Genomic DNA, 18,959 nt, shown 5'->3' on the forward strand with positions numbered 1-18,959 from the left:
AGGAGCAGGATGGCCAGGGGAGGCTGCTCCTGGAGCTGACCAACGCTCCCGTGGACACAGCCAATGCACCGGCATGGAGCCCATCTCCTCCATCCTGCCTCTCCTCCCTCCCACACTGCAGGGAGTACCTGGCTCTTGAGGTCAAGGTTGCATCTGTGGGGTGCCCCTTGTGATGCTTGGAGCCACGGAGGAAGCAAACTGCTCCATCTTCTCCCTGGCCAGTTTAGAGCATTATCCTTCCCCAAGAAACATCTCAGCAGTGCTTGTAAATCATTTAGCAGCATCCCACAGTGAGCTCGGGGAACCGGGTTAACAAATACCATTGTATAGCTCTGCTTTTCTTAGGCCCATTAGCTGTCATTTTTCTGGCAGCACCTCCACAGTCCCAGTACCACAGTTTAAGTCTGGGGGAGTGAAGCACGGGGAGGGGGGGTGGGGGGTCCTTTGCCCCCTCCAAATCAGGCCTCAGTTAAGCAGCATTGGGAAAAAGATGTCAGGAGCAGGTAGGAAAGAAACAGGGAGCTGGTGCTCACCCTTGGCATTAGCAAGTCTACTGTAACCACGGTGCTACGAAACTTTCCTGTTTGCACATGAGCGCAATGTTATTTTTTTTAACCAGGGCTGTTTCTAGCTATAAAGAAGGAGCAGGAGATGGGACTGCTCACCATCCATGGGGCAGCAGGAAGGGGATTTGTGATTTATCCATTGCTCCCTCAAGGGGAAAAGGTATAGATACTTCTTGGGTCTATTTTTTTTTTTTCCCAAAAACTTATTATTACCCTAAACCTACATGAAAGCTACACAGAAAACTGGAGAATGATGACACCTCTGTAAGATTTTAGGGGAGGATCTTGTTACTTTTCTTTAAGAACAACCCTATAAGTATCTGTAAGACATGCCTGTAAGGAGAGGGACAGCCCAGTAAATCCGCAATTGAGAAACCCCTGCAACCTACTAGAATGGATTTCAGAAAGAAGGAAGCTGAGAAAAAGACAGAAAATAACATTAAAATGTAAAAAGAACGGGGCTTATGGGTACTGCTCACCCTGTGCATTGCTGTCCTTTGTTTTAGAAGTAAGTTGGACAATAAAAATCAGTTATTCACACCAGAGTTTTGGGTTCCTCCTTCTGCCCTGTCAAATCTGCACCCCCAGCCCTGCAGGCACCCCCAGCCCACCTTCTCCTGCACCTCCCAGCACCCAGACAGCTCTCAGTGCTCCACCGAGCTGCCGGGCTGGTTTCCCTCTCCCACAGCTGCCTGCTGGCTCCCTGTGTGCCTTTGCTGTCTCAGCGACTGGGAAGACTCACCGAGATCCCTGAATGCTGCTGAAAACAACCACATTCTTGGTTGGTTGCCCAAAGAAATGCATTAGATGAACAAGAGAGCACACTGTAAGGCTTGCTTTTGCTCCTGGTTACCCTGTGCTGAAGAAGCTGTGAACTACAGGGACCCCACATGCTGCTCTGGCATATGTTCTATTAAAAAAAAAAAAAAAAAAGGATAATCTTTCTGGTTATAGAGAGTTGTTTCTTCCCTCTCCCAAAGCTCTGCACCTTGGAAAGTGTTAAGAACCACCCGTCAATACAGCCTTTACATCTGGCAGTCTATACGCACGATTTGGTAGAGGGGGAAAAAAAAGCAGCAGTGTTTCAAAGACAGACCAGAGAGCATCCCTTTGAGGGTTATACCTGAAGCACACAGGCTAACCTACAAGCGCTGTCAGCTCCTGAAAGCATGTGGAGACACAGGTAAAGGCTGGCCCAGGTCACGTCCCAGAACACACAGTCCCACCGAGAGGGATCAATGTACAGCCACACTGCCCAAATCTCCAGGAGCTGCCAGCTCTGGAGTTCAGGACTATGCTGAGAAGGAGAAACAAGGACTTGGGAACTATTTTTGGATTTTTCCATAGAGTAGAGCGCACTGGGGCACAGCATGTGCACTGTGCCTTAGCACATCCTACACGATGGTCAACAATAGCAGAGGAACAAAGCAGCTTGTAAGTGACAGAAATTAACATCTTCAAGCTAAATTCATTGCGTAAACTAGCTTTCTTGGGTTGACTAAAATAAAGGAACAATCCCAGTAAGCAGTGGCTCACATGTCAAGGAACAATTGAAACAACCCTTACGTCAGTCCTTCCCCATGGTCCCTGCTCAGCCCTATTCACCCAGAAGAGGTAAGAGCATCTATTTAAGGGATTGTGTTTCACTAGGGAAGAAAACGAGGATGGAGAGAGGACATAGACTGATTTGCTCTGCTGATGGTGAAAGACAGAGAGCAGGACCTGGAAAATGTCAACTTGCATAGCCCTTGAAGGGGGAGGAGGTACAGCAGCATTACAGGGTCTACTCAGTGCATTCAGACTCAAGTAACTGGGGTTCACATAAAATATATCACTTACAGATAAAGCTAATCTTGAAATTCAGATGCACGATGTTCAGCAACTTTTTAGATAGAGTTGTTTATGTTAGGATATAAAAAGCAGCAAAAAGTACACAGTATACACAGAACTTCAGTTTGGAGAAGCACTAAGGTTTCAGTGGATTTACCTCATCTCTGTATTAAGTGTTATTTCATTTATTGGAAACATGAAATAAGACAAGCCAATACATACCACTAAAACTTTGCAAAGAGGAAAATAATTTTATTCCAGTGTTAAGTCATAAAACAGTGTGATAAAAATCAGACCTTTAACAATTGCTAAACTTTGTGCAAACACATTAAGAACTTATGCACTTTCCTATTCAGCTATAGACATTCGATTGAATGCAAGAACAGGTGTTTACGATACTACATGCTTACTGTACAGAAGCGTACTAGAGGAGTCAGAGACCAAAGGTTTTAAGCATGGTTACATTGATGAAAGACTCATCTACCCAAGAACAAATACATTTCTCTATTCTGCGATGCAGACTACTTTGATAAGACTACTTCAATATCAATTCTTCTCAAACTACAGTGGGAAGCCTAGCAAACTAAACAAGCAAGAAGATGGTTCCTGCATGAATATTTTGATGTATCTTTCCATTAGCTATCTGCCAGCAACAGAATACTGCTGATTAAGTTACACAGTTCATCAATAGCTAACACATGGTGGGGAAAAGACAACTGTTCTCTGGAAACCAGTAATACAGACATCCATTCTTAAGAGTTAAGATTATAGTCTTATGATGCACAGAGACTTTAGGCGCACAAATGCCATATGCAGTACAATAAAAAAACTTCTTGACTGGGCTGTGCTGTAAGAGAACGAGGCTGTATTATACATACGTGGATGAGTTTTTCCCCACACTGTCCTATGAGGTAGGTATACATCCCACCCATTTCACAGGAGAAGAGGCACCATAGTTCAGCAACTTGTTACAGTCATATAGAACAGGTTCCAATTTCCCAAATAATTCATTAACCCTACCTACCCCGAATCGTTTATACAGTTGCATAGATTAAAGACCCTGTGTCAACAGGGTAGAGCCACCAGTTACAAAATCCGGGAGAAATTCCCATCACCTCTCCCCTCGGTCTCCCACGTAAAAAGAACACCTTAAGGGAAGCGACATGGAAGTAAAAACATGTTTTTAATTCTGAGAAATTTGTATGGAGCTCTTTAAACTGAGATTTGAGTCGAGACTGCTGAAGTGAAAGCCGAGGTAACTGTGGCACAGGCCTTTTTGTACCTTCACTCCACAATGCCGAGTTCACAATGAAGTCAGAGTGTTCTGACATCTCTACCATGTTGTCACTGGCCGTGCATGTTCATCTGAGCACACAGGTCCTGAAGACGCCTCTTTAGGAATGGAATCAAACTGAACCCTGGGGCTGCTCCATCCATTCCCTGTGGCGTAGCAGCTGGTAGGTGTCCTCCAGACAAGAACAGCATGGGGGGATGCAAACCTTTTCAAAGCAACCATGCAACTCTGTGCAAGGAACACCTTTCTTGAACTAGAACACAAGCCTGTAAGAGGTATATCCACACCTCTGCACATCTACTAAAATCCAGAATAAAATGCACAACAGAACAAAGTCATGAAAGTTTACAGAACTTAAATATTTATTTTTAAACCATTTAAAACCCCCCAAAACATTGAAATAAGCTTCATCTATAAACAGATTTACAAGACTAATGACTACAGAAGCTAGAGGAGCATTACAATTTGTTTCTGTGATGCAGTTATTTTGTAAAGCTTCAGATCAACTCTATTTACAACTTTTGCTGCTTTTACATTTATAAAAATATTTATTTAATCCATAACATTATTGTTTTCAAAAACTATTTCCAGACTTTTTTCTCAGATATAAATTCTAATTGAATTTCAGTTATATAGCAGATGAAAGTTTTAAACGGAAACATTTTTTTAAAATTAAAACAAGGAGTTAAAGTTAATTTTTTTACAGTGTAGGCACCATTGAAAATAATTGTCCTTGGCATATCGAACCACGATCTCTCACAAGTATCCTTTATATAAAAACAATGTAATGGCAACATTTGACTAAAAATGCAGTATTTACTTGCACACCATTACTTTTTCAATATTTGGCAGATATATTTCAGATTCTTTAAAATGACTTTTGTGCAAAAACAAAATGTGCAGGTCTGAACCATAAAATAAACACACCCAGCCTTTATCAAAAATAAATTTACACCAACAGTTCCACAGCTAAGTACTGAAAACCAATCCCAGTTCAAAACTTCAGCATAATATACATACTGGGTTGAAAAAGGGAAAAAAAAAAAAAACAGAAGAGAAGATATTACCCATCTAGCAGTACCATAAATATATAACTGAAAGCAACTTTATAGTCTTACCTACTTTTTATGGAAAAAAAAAAATCACTCTGTACTGCACAGTACTACCTTTTTGTGAAAGAATATCTATAACTCAGTTATTTGCATATTAACTGGTAAATACATATTTAAAATACACTTTCAGAAAATTATAAACAAATTATGTTGATGTACTGTATTTAATGTATTTAAGAACAAAAATGTGTATAAATATCTTACAGGAGAAACAACACCACGACACAGAACGCTGGTGTTACACTTATACCTGCTTGCGAGGTATGTATCATGCGACGCTCGGCTTCTCTGGCTCCCTTCCACCCAGGTATATGTATACTCAGAGGAAAAAAATTAAATTAAGTTAAATTGGACTTCAGGTTTTGTCCATTATTGCCAAAAGCCCCACCCCCTCAACTGTATTGCTCTAAATTTTCCTACCATCATGATATAAGATTGAACTACTACTTCAAAACCTGTTCTAAAAGGTAATACATATACTGTACATCAAGATATACCCATTGCTACATATCACCTGCAAACTATTGACATATTGCTCTCAAATATATTTAATCATAGAGCTGCCTAAAATACTGTACCAATTTAGAATTATAATAGATACTGTTGCAGGTTTATTTTTCAGGGCACGATAACTATATGCTGGTTGAAGCAGGTGCTACAGCAATATCCTTGCCACTACGTTACATGTTTTGAGTATGCTTGTGAAAAAGCTATTTTTTCTGAAGCTTGTTAGTGATTTACAAAAGTTTAACTCATGAATACAAAAGACCTGTACATCCCCATGTACAGGAACAAAATAGCATCAAAACATACTGTACTTGCACTTTCTATTAACTAAAGTAATGGTTATTTCTAAAAGCAAAACTGCACCTCAACATTTATCAGATTAAACAGGTGAAACTACAATATTAAAAGTTGTTCTTTACAAAATAATTTCCTGAAAATATAAAACCATGTGCACTGCCACAAAATAGTTGAGTAGGTTCTTTCAAATCCTCAATCACCATCAATATGTTGCAAAGATCCAAAAGGCACAAGGAGCTCATGAGCTAAGCACTGCCAAGCTTGAAGTAGTTTTGGTGGGTTTCACTGGGTCCATACGAAACAGCAGTCAATTATGTGAAGTTTCTTAGGATGAGTCATTAACAGAAAATCTATGGATAAAAAAATGCAAGTAAGAATTTGTTAATTGTATTGTTTTAGCTTGGCAAACTGCACATAACTATTTTTGCATCACTAAACTAGTACATGCCTTCATCTCAACAGCTCATCGGAAAAAACCACCAGAAGTAACATTCTCAAGAAAATATTCCCTAAAAAGGTAAGTTAAAGATTCTCCTGCTCCCTTACTGGCTGTAAATATGTTTACGACAAAATTGCAGGCTAAATTAAAGATACCAAGGCATAACAACTACAGTAAAACTGCAGCATTAGAAGACCAAACAGGTAATTGTTACTATTAATTTTAGTCTCAAAAAGAAGTGCCATGTGTAAGTACCAAAGCTAAAGGTTAGCACTGGACAATAGCAAATACTGGACAATAGCAAAAATAGCAAAGCACTGGACACAGCAAATCTTTCACTTATCACTAAACTACTCAAATTTACCCAACATATGAAGTTTACTGTCAATTAACCTTTCCTGTGTGTAAGTACTTAATTTAAAATTTTTCTTTTAAAATAAAACCGTTTTTTTTTTTTAAAACCATACACACAAAAATTTGCTTAACTTACTTCTGAAATTTCTCCATAAGTTTCTTCACCATCTTATCTGTGATCCCTGGACACGTTGCTTCCGCCATATTGATGCTTTTCTCAAGTTCCTCAATTGCTTTCTTTCTGCTAGCATTATTTGTGTCCTGCTGTTTCAGCTGAGTAGCAAACCAAAACAGATAAAACTTATAAAAGTTATGACACCTGGATAATACTTTCAAAGAAGCTTTTAAAATAAAGACTTACCTCAGCAAACACAGGGGTGATTATCATAGTTAAACAACTCAGCGTTTTAACAAGATCCTGATCCTAAAAGTTAACAAAGAAGGATTACATTACCATATTCCTATACACCATATATGCTGCATTTAACACAGCACATGTGATTTTGCAGGTGCAGTTAAATTCAACAAAGCACTTGAAATACATTACAAAAACAATAAAGGCATAGTACATCAACAAACGTTATGTGATGTGGAAATAGATGCCTGATGACACATCTGGAACAGTGTCCTATATCGTCAGAAAAACAGTTCAGTTTTTCCTCTCTAATATTATATGAGTCTTCAAAATTCACATCTCTGTGAACAGATACTGATCTATCAGTATGCATATCTTTTGCATTTAAGGCTGACGTGGACATACGAAATATCCCTAACAAGCATCATCTCTTGAACTACAAAAAGACAGTTCTTATGAAAAGTGAATAATTACTAAGTTTTATCACTATCTTCCTTAAATTGGCTTCAAAACCAGCACTTGGAAAGAAGAACTCTTCAGACTGTACATACCGTCCCATTCTGCAGCTTCTTTGCATCTGGTTTCTTTCGAACTGTAGTAAAGCTCCACTCAGGATGAGAGTTATTTTCTTTGTTACTGGACTCCCTGAAGAAAAAGGATACGATGTACATAATACTAGCCACAACGTAACGCTAAGCCAGCGTAACTCAAATACATAATACATCTATATGGATTAGTTCAGTATTCCTTAAAATAAGAAGGAAAATGCGTATTGAAACATTAACTGAACTTTAAAAAAACACCTGCAGAGGCTGAATAAATTGAAATATGATCAAAGTAAACAGAAGATGTTATCTACCCATAAAGCTTACCTTCTTGCATGGTATCCCATTTAAAAGGTATCTGATATCCAGAAAAGCAAGAGACTTACAGAATGTATGTTGTTCCACAGGCATTCTGCAAACTTCTTCATACACCTCAACCTTGCTCTGCAATATTTCTAATTGTGATTCATTGTTTTTGGTATGACCACTAGCCTCAGACTAGGAAATACATAGCACTTACACAGAACTGAAACTGAGCTCAGAGAGTGAAAGTTTAGAGATGATGAGTGCACAGCTTGACTTATATGTTAGTCTTTAGGTTCATACAAAGGGTTTTATTGAAATGAAAAACATACGGAACAAAAGACAGATGTACAGAAGAGGAGTTAACTACACAGAGGAACTGCGACAAACTTACTTTAGTAACATTATTTACAAAACAAGAAAAAAACAAAAGGCCCAAAAGAGACTAAACTGAAAACAAACTTACGAATCTGAACCATCGGAATCACTTTCATCACTACTATGTCCCTCTGCTTTCCACCTCTTAAACCTATCAATCAGTTCTGTCAGATATGAAGTCTTCTTGGCATTTTTCATAATGAATTTGTGCTTCAGAAGTTCTTTTGCAGTAGGGCGCTGTAAGAAACACTTTAAATATTTAATGTTATGCTAGCATGTCATGATTTTAAATGTTAATAGGGGGGAATTAGTAAGACAACTGAGTTCTAGGGCTAACTCATATACTATCAGGAAATTAGTGAAACAGGAAGTCAAGAAAAGCCAGTAATCCACATTTACAAGCACTCTAAAAATATGAACAAGTCACACACTGCCTATACTGCTTATCCTTCTGTGCTGGAAGGTACACACCCAGGAAAATGACTAATCAAAATTCTCCAATGCAACATTTCCTTGTAAGCAGAATTCAGACAGACAGCAGAAGTTCTGCTGAAGAAAAAGAGCTAAGATTTTCTCCTCTGTTAAAGCTTCTCTTCTGACATTATCCTAGGTTTGAGTGCATTTTAGGAAGCTGCCTCTGCCACCATCATTTCCTTCACCATTCTCCTGCCTCCTTTCAGTATTTTAAGCAAAAGAGACTAAGATGGAGACACAGCTATTAAAAAGGACCACTACCATTCACAGTGGGAAGTACAGTCTCCAAAATTATTTCAATCAATTATGATGCACTACACCTGCAAAATATTTCACAAACATGAGAGTAGAAAACAAACCCAAAACATCTATACACACACACACATATCTACTCACAAATGTTGGGTCCTTATTCAGACATGCATCAATGAATTCTTTAAAAGGTTTACTGAATTCTCCTAATAAAGTTGGAGGATTGTTTTTCGGAATGAGAAACAAAACTCTCATCGGATGCATATCAGAGTTGGGAGGCTCCCCTTTGGCTAGTTCAATAGCAGTGATTCCCAACGACCAGATGTCAGCCTGAGAAAGGGAAAAGTTACTTTTAGTACAAAATTAAGGGCTAAGTATTTATTAACTGAAATCTTCACATATACTGCATCTATATAATAAAATTTATCTTGGTCTAAGTAGATAATGTGCAAAGATTCCTTTCCAGTACTTGAAGGCTATGATTCCCAAAGACCTGGCTGACCTAATCAGTCTTTAATGACAACCATCTACAACATCGCCTTTGTTGCACAGTCACTGTTGTAACACTGTCAGCAAGTTAAACGTGCACCTAAATACACGTGCTTTTGGAAAAAGCTTCAGAAGCATTCATCTTCCTTCAATTTTTTTCTATATATGAACTAGAAACTGTCACAAATTTCCTATGTTTAATTCAGATTTTGTTTAGATAGCAAAACTGCATGCTGATGTTACTTTTTAAACTGCAGATGCACTGAGGTATCCAATCTTGTTTGACACCTCACACTAAAGGAACAAGGTAGAGTTGAATCAAATCCAGTAGGTGATCACTTAGTTTCTTTCCTAACAGACTGCTTGATGAATTTAGCTAGAAAATTATCAAAAGCTAGACAGACCCTAAACACCAAGTTCACAGTTTAAGTTTCTGAAGAATAATGAAGTGGTATTTATTTTAGTTAAAGGTAAGCATTATAAACAAGTTCTGTCTTTGTATTAAAGTATCTTATGAACTATAAAATTCTTTTCCGATTTAGAGATTTTTTCCAAGTGAAATATACATTACGTGCATCTTTTTAGATGAGCTACAATAGCTACTAAGGTCACTAAAGGTGTTTCTCATTAAGAAGTGGCTGGCAATGGTTGACTACACTTGGCACAGAAGTCATAAACCAAAGATGCTTGTAGAGTAAACAAGGGTTACAATTTGCATCTCTCCAATACTCCTTTCCTATTTACAAGAACTAAAATATCTTTACTTAATATTGAAGAATTAAACTAGCTTACTGTTCATTACTGAAATATCATAACCAACAATTGTATATTGGAGCAAAATGTTTTGAAAGAAGAGGTGGGCCTTGTAAATCTCTGCCACTACAAAAAGGTATGAACTTCTATTTTATTTTCTGTCACTTTGAAGTAGGGTGAGAAAGAGAAATGTTAAAATTTAGTCCAGATACCAAAATATTCATCAGTATTAGTCTAGAAATTGAAGTGTATCCTCTCCAAAACCCTTCATCTGTCCTACCAAAGGCTTGCATCTCTTTGCTTTCCCACCAGACTTTCCGCATAGAAAGAAAAGGGAGAGGGCATTGCTCTTGTAACATGTTGAAGAGATATAGAATGTAAAAGATTAGGTTGCTGAGATAATGTAAATGAAGGGGTGGTTCAGCTGATTTACACACAGGGCAAGCAGAAGAGGAATTATTCTCACTTTGACTGGACAACATGCATTTTTAAAGTAGGGTAGAATGCTTTTCCAAAATGCCCTTGGGAGTATATTAGTTGCACCACTGAAACCATAAACATGAGAACTACAACATACTTCTTATCAGCAAGAACCCTTGTGACATGTACACAAATTCCTTCAAGTCTGAATGACCCTGGGAAAGTCTTCTGGGGTGTGAATATCTTCAGGACACCTCAGATACTCAACAGCCTTTTCTTTATGTGCACGTCACAAGTACAGTTACATGCTTGCTGTTTGACAAAAACTGGTACGAAAATATTACTTCGCATATACCAAGAATTTTAGATTTCTTGCTCCTATTTAAGGTTGCATCTACAGACTGTAGAAAGTCCAACATCAGCACTGAACTACACTGCCATTTCACTAACCACACGCTCTATGTCATCTTGTGAGTATACACATGGGCAAAGAGGCGACTGTTCCTTCCCTATTGTCACTTCTAGCAGCAGTTCCCAGCCCACAGAAAACACGGAGAAGGTCTGCTTTTCTACTGCTAGTTCACATAGGGAAACTCTCCTCTGCAATGAGTCATGAATCAACAGCTCCCACGACAAAGAAATGTACAAGGTACCATAATGTTACCACAGCTACCCATCCTGTAGTTCAAGTTACTTTTTTCCTTCTCAAGATCAGTCACCTGTGCTAAAATCTTCAGCACTACACAGGTCCTCAGAAATACTATTAAAGAAATTATATCCAGAGCCGTTTACAAAAATCTGAGGAGAGTAAAATTTCAGCCACCATCTTGGTTTTAATAAGCCGGTAAGTTCTGGTGGCATTCTAATTTGTGAGAACTGCACTATTGTTTGAATTAAATGTGAAACATTGAATTAAAATTAAAACCAAGTCAACCAACCAACCCACAACACTGAAAGCATCCAGGGAGTTTATCTGAAAGAATCTTAACATGAAAGCATCAATTTACTTGGTGAGATTGCATGGGTCTTGCATGTGAGTACAGCGACATGTAATTGTACTTTTAATTTTATTATTTGAAACTCTGTAATTTAAAATCTACCTTTTTTCTCCATACGAATAGAGCTAAAAACACAAAAATCAAAGTAATTTTTGTGGGATCTGCAGATACAAAGAAAAGGTATTCTACTCTTTTACTTACTTTTGAATCATATGCTGACTGCTGAATAACTTCCGGAGCCATCCAAAATGGAGTTCCAACAAAGGTATTCCTCTTAATTTGTGTGTCTGTCAGCTGCCCAGCAACTCCAAAATCAGCAAGTTTAACATCGCCTTGTTCTGATAACAAGACATTGGCAGCTGCCAAGGAGAAATAACATGATATCTAAATTACAATACTGGTCTTATGATTTTTAAAGGCTTTAACAAAGTTAACATTTAAAATGTTATGCACCTTTTATATCCCTGTGAATTTTTTTCTCTGAGTGTAGGTAGTCAAGACCTTTCAAGATTTCCTTTAGCATGGTAGCAATCTGGAACTCATCAAATGGGCCGGCACGCAGCTTTAGAGAAAAGACACATTAAAATAATTTTAGTCTTGTATCTAATTTTTGCCTTGTTATTGATTTAATTAAATCTTAAAACTTGCAAGATTTTTTTAAGGTAAAGAACTAACAGAGTTCAGGAAATTTTCAATGAAGTATGTCAACATTCTACCAGAAATAGCTGCCATTCCATTGGAATTATCATCTTCACACCTCCTCTATTGACAATACATTGAAAATGCTGTTATTTTTCTAATGTATACAGTATGCACTCCCCTTAGCACGCAATGCACACAGAAAGCTAGAACTAACTTTCCACAAAGTTATAGCTTCCTACAGACAGCAAACACAGCAGACTGAATTTAGCATTTTAGATGAAGTGAATTAAGAAACTCAGTTTATTGCAAATTAAATTAGTCTATTGACTGTGGTTTTCAAATTTAATGATGCATTTTTTTATTGCTCCAGCATTTTTGATTCCATGCTTGCCTTTGCACCAAGAACATAATGCGCTACTATAAAGTTGCTAGTATGGAATAAGTGTAAACTTCGCACATTAGAAAGCTTTGTAAACAGAGCAGAAGCAATTAAGGTGGGTGATTTTACCATTAAAAAAATACCAACAATGCAGCACTGAAACAGAGAATACCATGAAATTATGGTATGGTGAAGTGAGGCAAATGAGGCAAAACTTGAAGTTCTATTCATCTAAAGGTTCAGTGGTTTCAATTGTCACTAGTAAAAGCTATTTCACTATTTCTGACACTCCACAGAAGACCATCAATTACTCAAAAGTGTTAAAGAGTAAGTATCTCACAGACCCTTTCTCAAAAAGACTATGTTCCAGAGCTACAAACTACTACATGCTACACATAATTACTATGCTTTTGCATTCCCGCAGCTGAGTTGATGTGATGTAATTTCATAAAGAAATTCAAATAGATTTGTAAAGTTAAGCACATACTTCAACTCCTGCAGACAGGACCATTGTTAGCAAATACATAATCAACACCGTTCTGTAATACTGAAGACATGATACTTTTCCTTCAGAATCACACAAAGACTGAGTTATATTATCTTACAGGAAAGGGTGGGTCTCTCATCTTCACACTTGAGGCAGAGCTGCACTGAAAGTATGGGGAAACCACATCCACATACAGTGGACTGTGCTCTTGTACTCTCTAAGCTACACCTTTCATGAATGCTACATTATCTTAAGTAAAAGGCACTTTCATGCTTAACTGGAAATACCCGAAAATGGAAAACTCAACACCTTTTAACCAGTTAAAATCAACTGTACTCTGTGAGCACACACTTCATTCCTGAGACCCAGGCCCAAAGGAAACATTTTTTATTCAAGTGTAATGAATTCCACTCAGGGGAGGGTGATGGACAGACAATCCAAAACCCACCACATATGGCAAGAACAGTACTTCTCGCCTTACTAAAAAAAAATGCCTTATATTTGACTGAGAACAACTGGATGCTTCCTAATGCTTAGAGACAAAGAGTAAAACCAAAAAAAAATCAACATCAATTCAATAGAATTGATTGATAGAACTACCAGCAAATTCACACTTTTTGGAGCATTACAGTGTAGCAGTGATGTTATACCAAGTGCATCCAGGGACTAGATTTTATAAAGAGATATGAAAGCACAAGGAAATAAGGTTCACTAGTACTTATAGTGCAAAACCCCATATACTTACAAGATCCAAAGCTGACCCTCCACCCAAATATTCCATTATTATCCATAGTTTTGTGCCCTGTAAAGGAAGACATGAGTTGTTAGAAGTCCAAGGCTGCCATAAAAAAAAAAAAAATTAATTATTTCCGTAGACTACCAGCACACAGTTTGGAGAATGCAAATGCAGAGTCCCATTAATCACCAAGTTACACATAATTACTTCTTGTAGAATGATCACACAGCTCCTGTGTAAGATGTCTAAATATCAATTAAAGTTTGACTTCTGTATTTAAAAAAGCAAGAAAAAAAAAAAAAAACACCATCACTCCCCCTGCCCCTCTAAACATTTTCCACTAACTGGTATCTAAAATGATTCCACCTAAAGGAATGGAACTTAGAGAAGAAAGATATAAGGTGACGGTTTAAGCTTAAAACGAAGTGTTTTAATGTAAGGTTGTAGTTCTTACAAAAGACTGTCTTTGCATTACTATTATGAATTCCAGCCATTTGCAATACAGAAGCATTACAATTTTAATTGGAAACCTTCTTGTAACATCACCACATCTCTCATCTGAGGAAAATACTCAGAACTTAAAACGACTTCTGAGAGAGAGAGTGAGCACAAACATGTTTCAAAGACAACAGAAACTTAAAGCCTAGTGGAGGTAGCCGCTAGGTGCCTCTTCACCTACGTGGTAGCTGTGCAAGGGTGTATCTAACATGTCCACAAGCTCCAACTTGTTGTCAGATCCAGCAAAAAGTGAGAATTGACAGCCTTTGAATATGCTTGTACCTAAGGACTTACGTCCTACCACAAAACATGTCTGCTACCATAGGGGCAGCTCCGATTCTGAGATTGGCAGCACTACAATCACCAGTCAGAAGAAACTGCACTGCCAGACTTGGAACCTGACAAAAACGTTCAGATTTCCAAAGTTTTCAGAGCAGAGGTTCAAAATCTGCCATTTAAAGGCCAAAGAGCAATATAGTTCAATAAAATGTATGACTTAAGGCACCTATTTATTTTAGGATTATTTTTTAAAAATTATTTCTAGTAATATTGCAAAGTTCATGTACTCCTTCACTATATGCTATTTGAATCTCAACCCCTGCAAATACAGGAGTTTCTACGCTTTCTTTGTGGAGATGTCTCAACTACTAGAATACCAGAAGTGACAAATCCTAACACTGATTTCTAGATGCTGACATTGCCCTTGGTACGTAGCTGCAAAAGGTGGCTGGTTCATATAAACAAAACCAGAAAGATTTGGCACTGGATCTACAGACCGTATGTTTCAAAACTGGGATCTTCTGCTATTTGCTTGCCAGAGTCCCCTCTCATTTCAGAAGAAACCCAAATATTAATCTATGGGTTACTACTCTAAGAAACTCTGCAAATAAAAACATTTCTTTATTTAAAGTAACAACCAGTTATTAAAAATACTCAACTGAACCAGACCTGGTGAAGCACCACATGCTGTTTAAGTCTCCAGCAAACATTTACTAGTGCTAATTTCTTATAACAGAGTACAAGTTTATGGTAGAAGTACTTTTTTAAAGCCTCTTGCATTCCACACTGTATGCTTTCCCACCCTATTGCCTGACTAGTGACAAAAATCTAAAGAAAACTCAACAAGCAAATAAAGGTGCAGTTTCTGAAAGCACCACATCCAATTATCCTAACAAAGTGTGCTCTATTAGATTTATACTGAATTTTAAAACCACACCATTTATGAGAGTCTATTCCAATATTATGAGATCAGCAGGGAAGGGCTGGCTAATTTTAGCAGTTTTTATAAAGCCCAACTTTGTCAGCTGAGAAGACCTGCAAGGAACTCCAGTTTAAGGCAAACATTGTGGTTACCAGACATGTTTGGAGGATTTGACTATTACTTGAAAACAGTATAGGGTGAAAATGAGTAAGTACTGTGTTTCTGAAATAATGTCTCAAAGAAATTGCTACTGTCCACTGTAAACGGGTGTGGATATTTTCTAGCCAGGCATGAACAACCTTTTTCCTAGCTATTTTAGGTCAACCAAGTATAAATAGACAATGCAGAACAAACAGTATCTTTAGATTTTCTCAAAGCTTTGCTGCACAAAGTGCCGTACAATTTTGGTGGAAGCCTCTGCATGCTACTACAGGAGTTCTCCATATTCAAATCTGAAAAACTGAATATTCAGGTTTGTTTTAATTGGGAAAGAAAAGAGCAAGCCCAGGTAGCTGTAATAGTTACACGCAAAGATATTTAAACCCCTCAGCTAGATGGTACCAATAGGAAAACAATAATGAAATTTCAGTCAACAAGAGACGATCTACCTCTTTGGGAGCAGATGGAAAGTACAGCTCAAGTATTTTATCGAGCTTCACAAATTTGCATAACCAAAACATGCCAGAACTAGGTAACTTTTAATATCTTTAATCTTTTTCTTGCCTGAACTGATAAGGCAGTAATACATTTTGACAAGCCATTAGGCTTGAGGAAAACACTCATTTTAGCTATTTAATGTAACTTACACTGCTGCATTGCTATGCACTATCACTTTCAAGGGTACCCTCCACAACCAACATTTTATTTATTGAGATGTGATGCTAATTGCAATCAAAGTGCAACATGGGATGAGGAGAAAATTTAGATCCTGACCTTCCACAAATATGAACATCTACAGCCTTCTACATCAAGATTTAAGTTACCTTACAGCTAGAAAAGTCACATTGATACAGCTGTAAGCTTGTACAATTCTACACGCATTTGTGCAAGACACAATATAACGGTAAAACATTTTACTACTGTACACAAATGTGCTTATTATGGTGCATTCTTTGACTATATATATGCTTGTACATAACCTACCAGTATGCTTAGAAAACACTACTGAGCTTGCCAGATACCCAATAAAAATTTAAGAAAAAAATTACTAATACCTAAGCTTTAACATTAATTCAATGTGAAACTCCTATTTAAACTCCAAAATTCAAGATATACAGGTACCCCAGCATATAAAGATACGGAGGTTTTGCGCCTTTTTGTGTCACAATAACTGGAAACTGGCAGCAGCTTTATCCCAAGAACCTCACAGAAGTAGACCTTGCCACCTTGTAGCAATAACAAGGTTTTTAAAGAGTAAAATACCTGGTAACAGACAAAAACCATTGCACTGCTATGTAAAAATATTAAGGGACTGTCCATATTTTTAAAAATCACATTTACAAGTCAGATGTACAAGCTGTAGCTAATGAGCAGCTAGGCTGCAGAACATAAGAGTACCTTAATGGTACCAGCTAGGCTGACTAAGTTACAAATTACTAAGTCAAGTAATTGAAATAAAGACAACCTTCCCTTCCTTCTTTCAGCAGCAGGAGCATCTGGAAGAGCCTGTGTGTAGCTGGTAAGCCCCAGGCTCCCTGAGACCGGGCCACTCCATCCCGATCAGCCACAAGCCTGGCTTTGGATCCTGAAGTGCAAGGAAACTAAAGCTGCAGAATATGTAGAATAGACTACAAAAATAAAATCTCTCATCTGAAATGCTTGCAATTAGAAAATCCTCACAGTTAACAAGTCTTCGTGTTTTAGACATAAACAACTTTTAATTATCAAATATGCTATCTTACCAGAGGAAAAACTGAAGCTGACTACAAATTGATGACAAGAACAATCTGCCTATTCAAACTGGTTAAAAAGCCAAGAATAAGCTACAACAGAAGATGTCCTGTTACAGTTCAACTGGATGAACTGAGGCACACGTGAAAAACCTGAAGCCAACACATGGTCTCAGCTGCAGTTTCTTCAAAGTAAAAGCTACGAAATTTAAAGATTTAAACCAGATCTAGATTACTTGACTAAGAAATATCACTAAGCATTGTAGGCAACCTGAATGCCTTTGCATTGAGGGTTTGCTTTGGTATAGTCACGAAAATATTAAATGCCTTTGATTTAAACAGTGCAAAACTCAAAAACATTTCTGATGACACTCCTAGAGCTTCAGAGAAAGCTACATGTATGAAAAACATATTTTAGTAAACTATTTCTATTCCATAAGCATGATCTGAAAGACGGTAGACTGGCTTAATTGTTTTGTTTTCTTGTAAATAAAGATGCAAAGAAAAAAAAACCCTCTTAAATTTTGAAATACCTTCTATTTACTGTATGCTAATGCTCTTCTTTAGCCACTATCTTAAAAGGTATTTCTAGGAATAGTTTCAGTGACCTTTATATATAAAACTAAGTATTCACCAACAAACCTATGGGACCACTTTGTGATCTTCGTACCAGTCATATCCATAGCAAATTGCTACTGATTTCTGCAGCCTAGGACTTTGCCTTGTAAGAAGTAAGATGTCTTAATTTTCAGAATTTAACCTCAATGTTCTTTAATTATACAGTCATTTGGTACACAACTGTACCTATCACTGTTTCCAAGAGCTGTCCACAGTATATAGAGAAATTAAATCCTGAACGAAGTACTACACAGCTAAATACTTAGGCTGACAGCCATTCTCAGAGTAACAGCTAATAAAATGTTAAAAGCTATAGCAATTAAGTTAAAAAAAAAAGTAGATAGATACAACTCTCAAAATACCTGTTATCACTAAAATGAAAAGGCAGCATAAAAGATTCTTTGTACATTTAACAAAGCTAAAATACACTTTCCCCTAAGAAATCTCAAGCTGAAAGATCTAGTATTAGTAACCAAAAATAAATCTAGCCTAAGAAAAATTCAGAGCCAAGATACCACTTAAACAGTAATTTTGTTTATTTATTTTTATTTACAGAACTAAAAGTACTCATTTCTTTGTGGACATTTTTATTCCTCTACTTGGGGAACAGCAAGCAGTAGAACTACCTATCACATGCTAGTCTGGGATGAAAAACATTCCTGTAAACCATTTTTTAGTTTTTTGGGTTTGTTTTTGCCTGCCTTTTTTTTTTTTAAAGAGAAATTTCTTAAAGGAATGTGAAAGTAACTAAAATTCCACAAACACCTCCTCAACCTCCAGGTACAGAAATTTTCCTTTCCCAAAAACGTTTACTTCTCACACTTCTTACAAGAGATGAGCATTAATCTTTCAGAATTTACCCCTTTAGAATAGAAAGAACTCAAACAGTGGTGAGGAAAGTACTGCAGCATTAACATGATCCTATAATCACCAGGAATTTTTAAAAAATAAAAACCCAAAAGTTGATAGTTTATAGCACTGATAGAATAACTAGATATATCTAAGAAAAGGGGTAAAAAGTGAAAGACTGGCACAATAAGGCCAAAGACAAACTGCTGTAATGCATAGGTAGGTAGATTTGCAATACCACTTTTACTTTCAGTACTACTGTTGCTGTAAATAACAAAAAGATTATTTTCTTTC

The 18,959-nt window shown here is 37.3% G+C and overlaps 1 protein-coding gene across 1 annotated transcript in view; it reads right to left on the bottom strand.

Moving 5' to 3' along the window:
* Positions 1 to 4,215: 4,215 nt before the first annotated feature.
* The window catches only part of STK26 (serine/threonine protein kinase 26), a gene marked incomplete at its 5' end in the record, with an annotated part of 16,742 nt that continues 1,998 nt past the window's right edge, over positions 4,216 to 18,959 (bottom strand). The window contains 9 exons of the mRNA XM_009710258.1: positions 4,216 to 5,956; positions 6,536 to 6,672; positions 6,761 to 6,823; positions 7,306 to 7,399; positions 8,069 to 8,217; positions 8,851 to 9,036; positions 11,568 to 11,725; positions 11,820 to 11,928; positions 13,620 to 13,676. Of these exons, the coding sequence (XP_009708560.1) occupies positions 5,932 to 5,956; positions 6,536 to 6,672; positions 6,761 to 6,823; positions 7,306 to 7,399; positions 8,069 to 8,217; positions 8,851 to 9,036; positions 11,568 to 11,725; positions 11,820 to 11,928; positions 13,620 to 13,676 (978 nt within the window). The remainder of the gene's footprint in view (positions 5,957 to 6,535; positions 6,673 to 6,760; positions 6,824 to 7,305; positions 7,400 to 8,068; positions 8,218 to 8,850; positions 9,037 to 11,567; positions 11,726 to 11,819; positions 11,929 to 13,619; positions 13,677 to 18,959) is intronic.

This window comes from Cariama cristata, unplaced genomic scaffold (assembly GCF_000690535.1).
Source record: "Cariama cristata isolate BGI_N322 unplaced genomic scaffold, ASM69053v1 scaffold9391, whole genome shotgun sequence".
NCBI classification, from domain to species: Eukaryota; Metazoa; Chordata; class Aves; order Cariamiformes; family Cariamidae; genus Cariama; species Cariama cristata.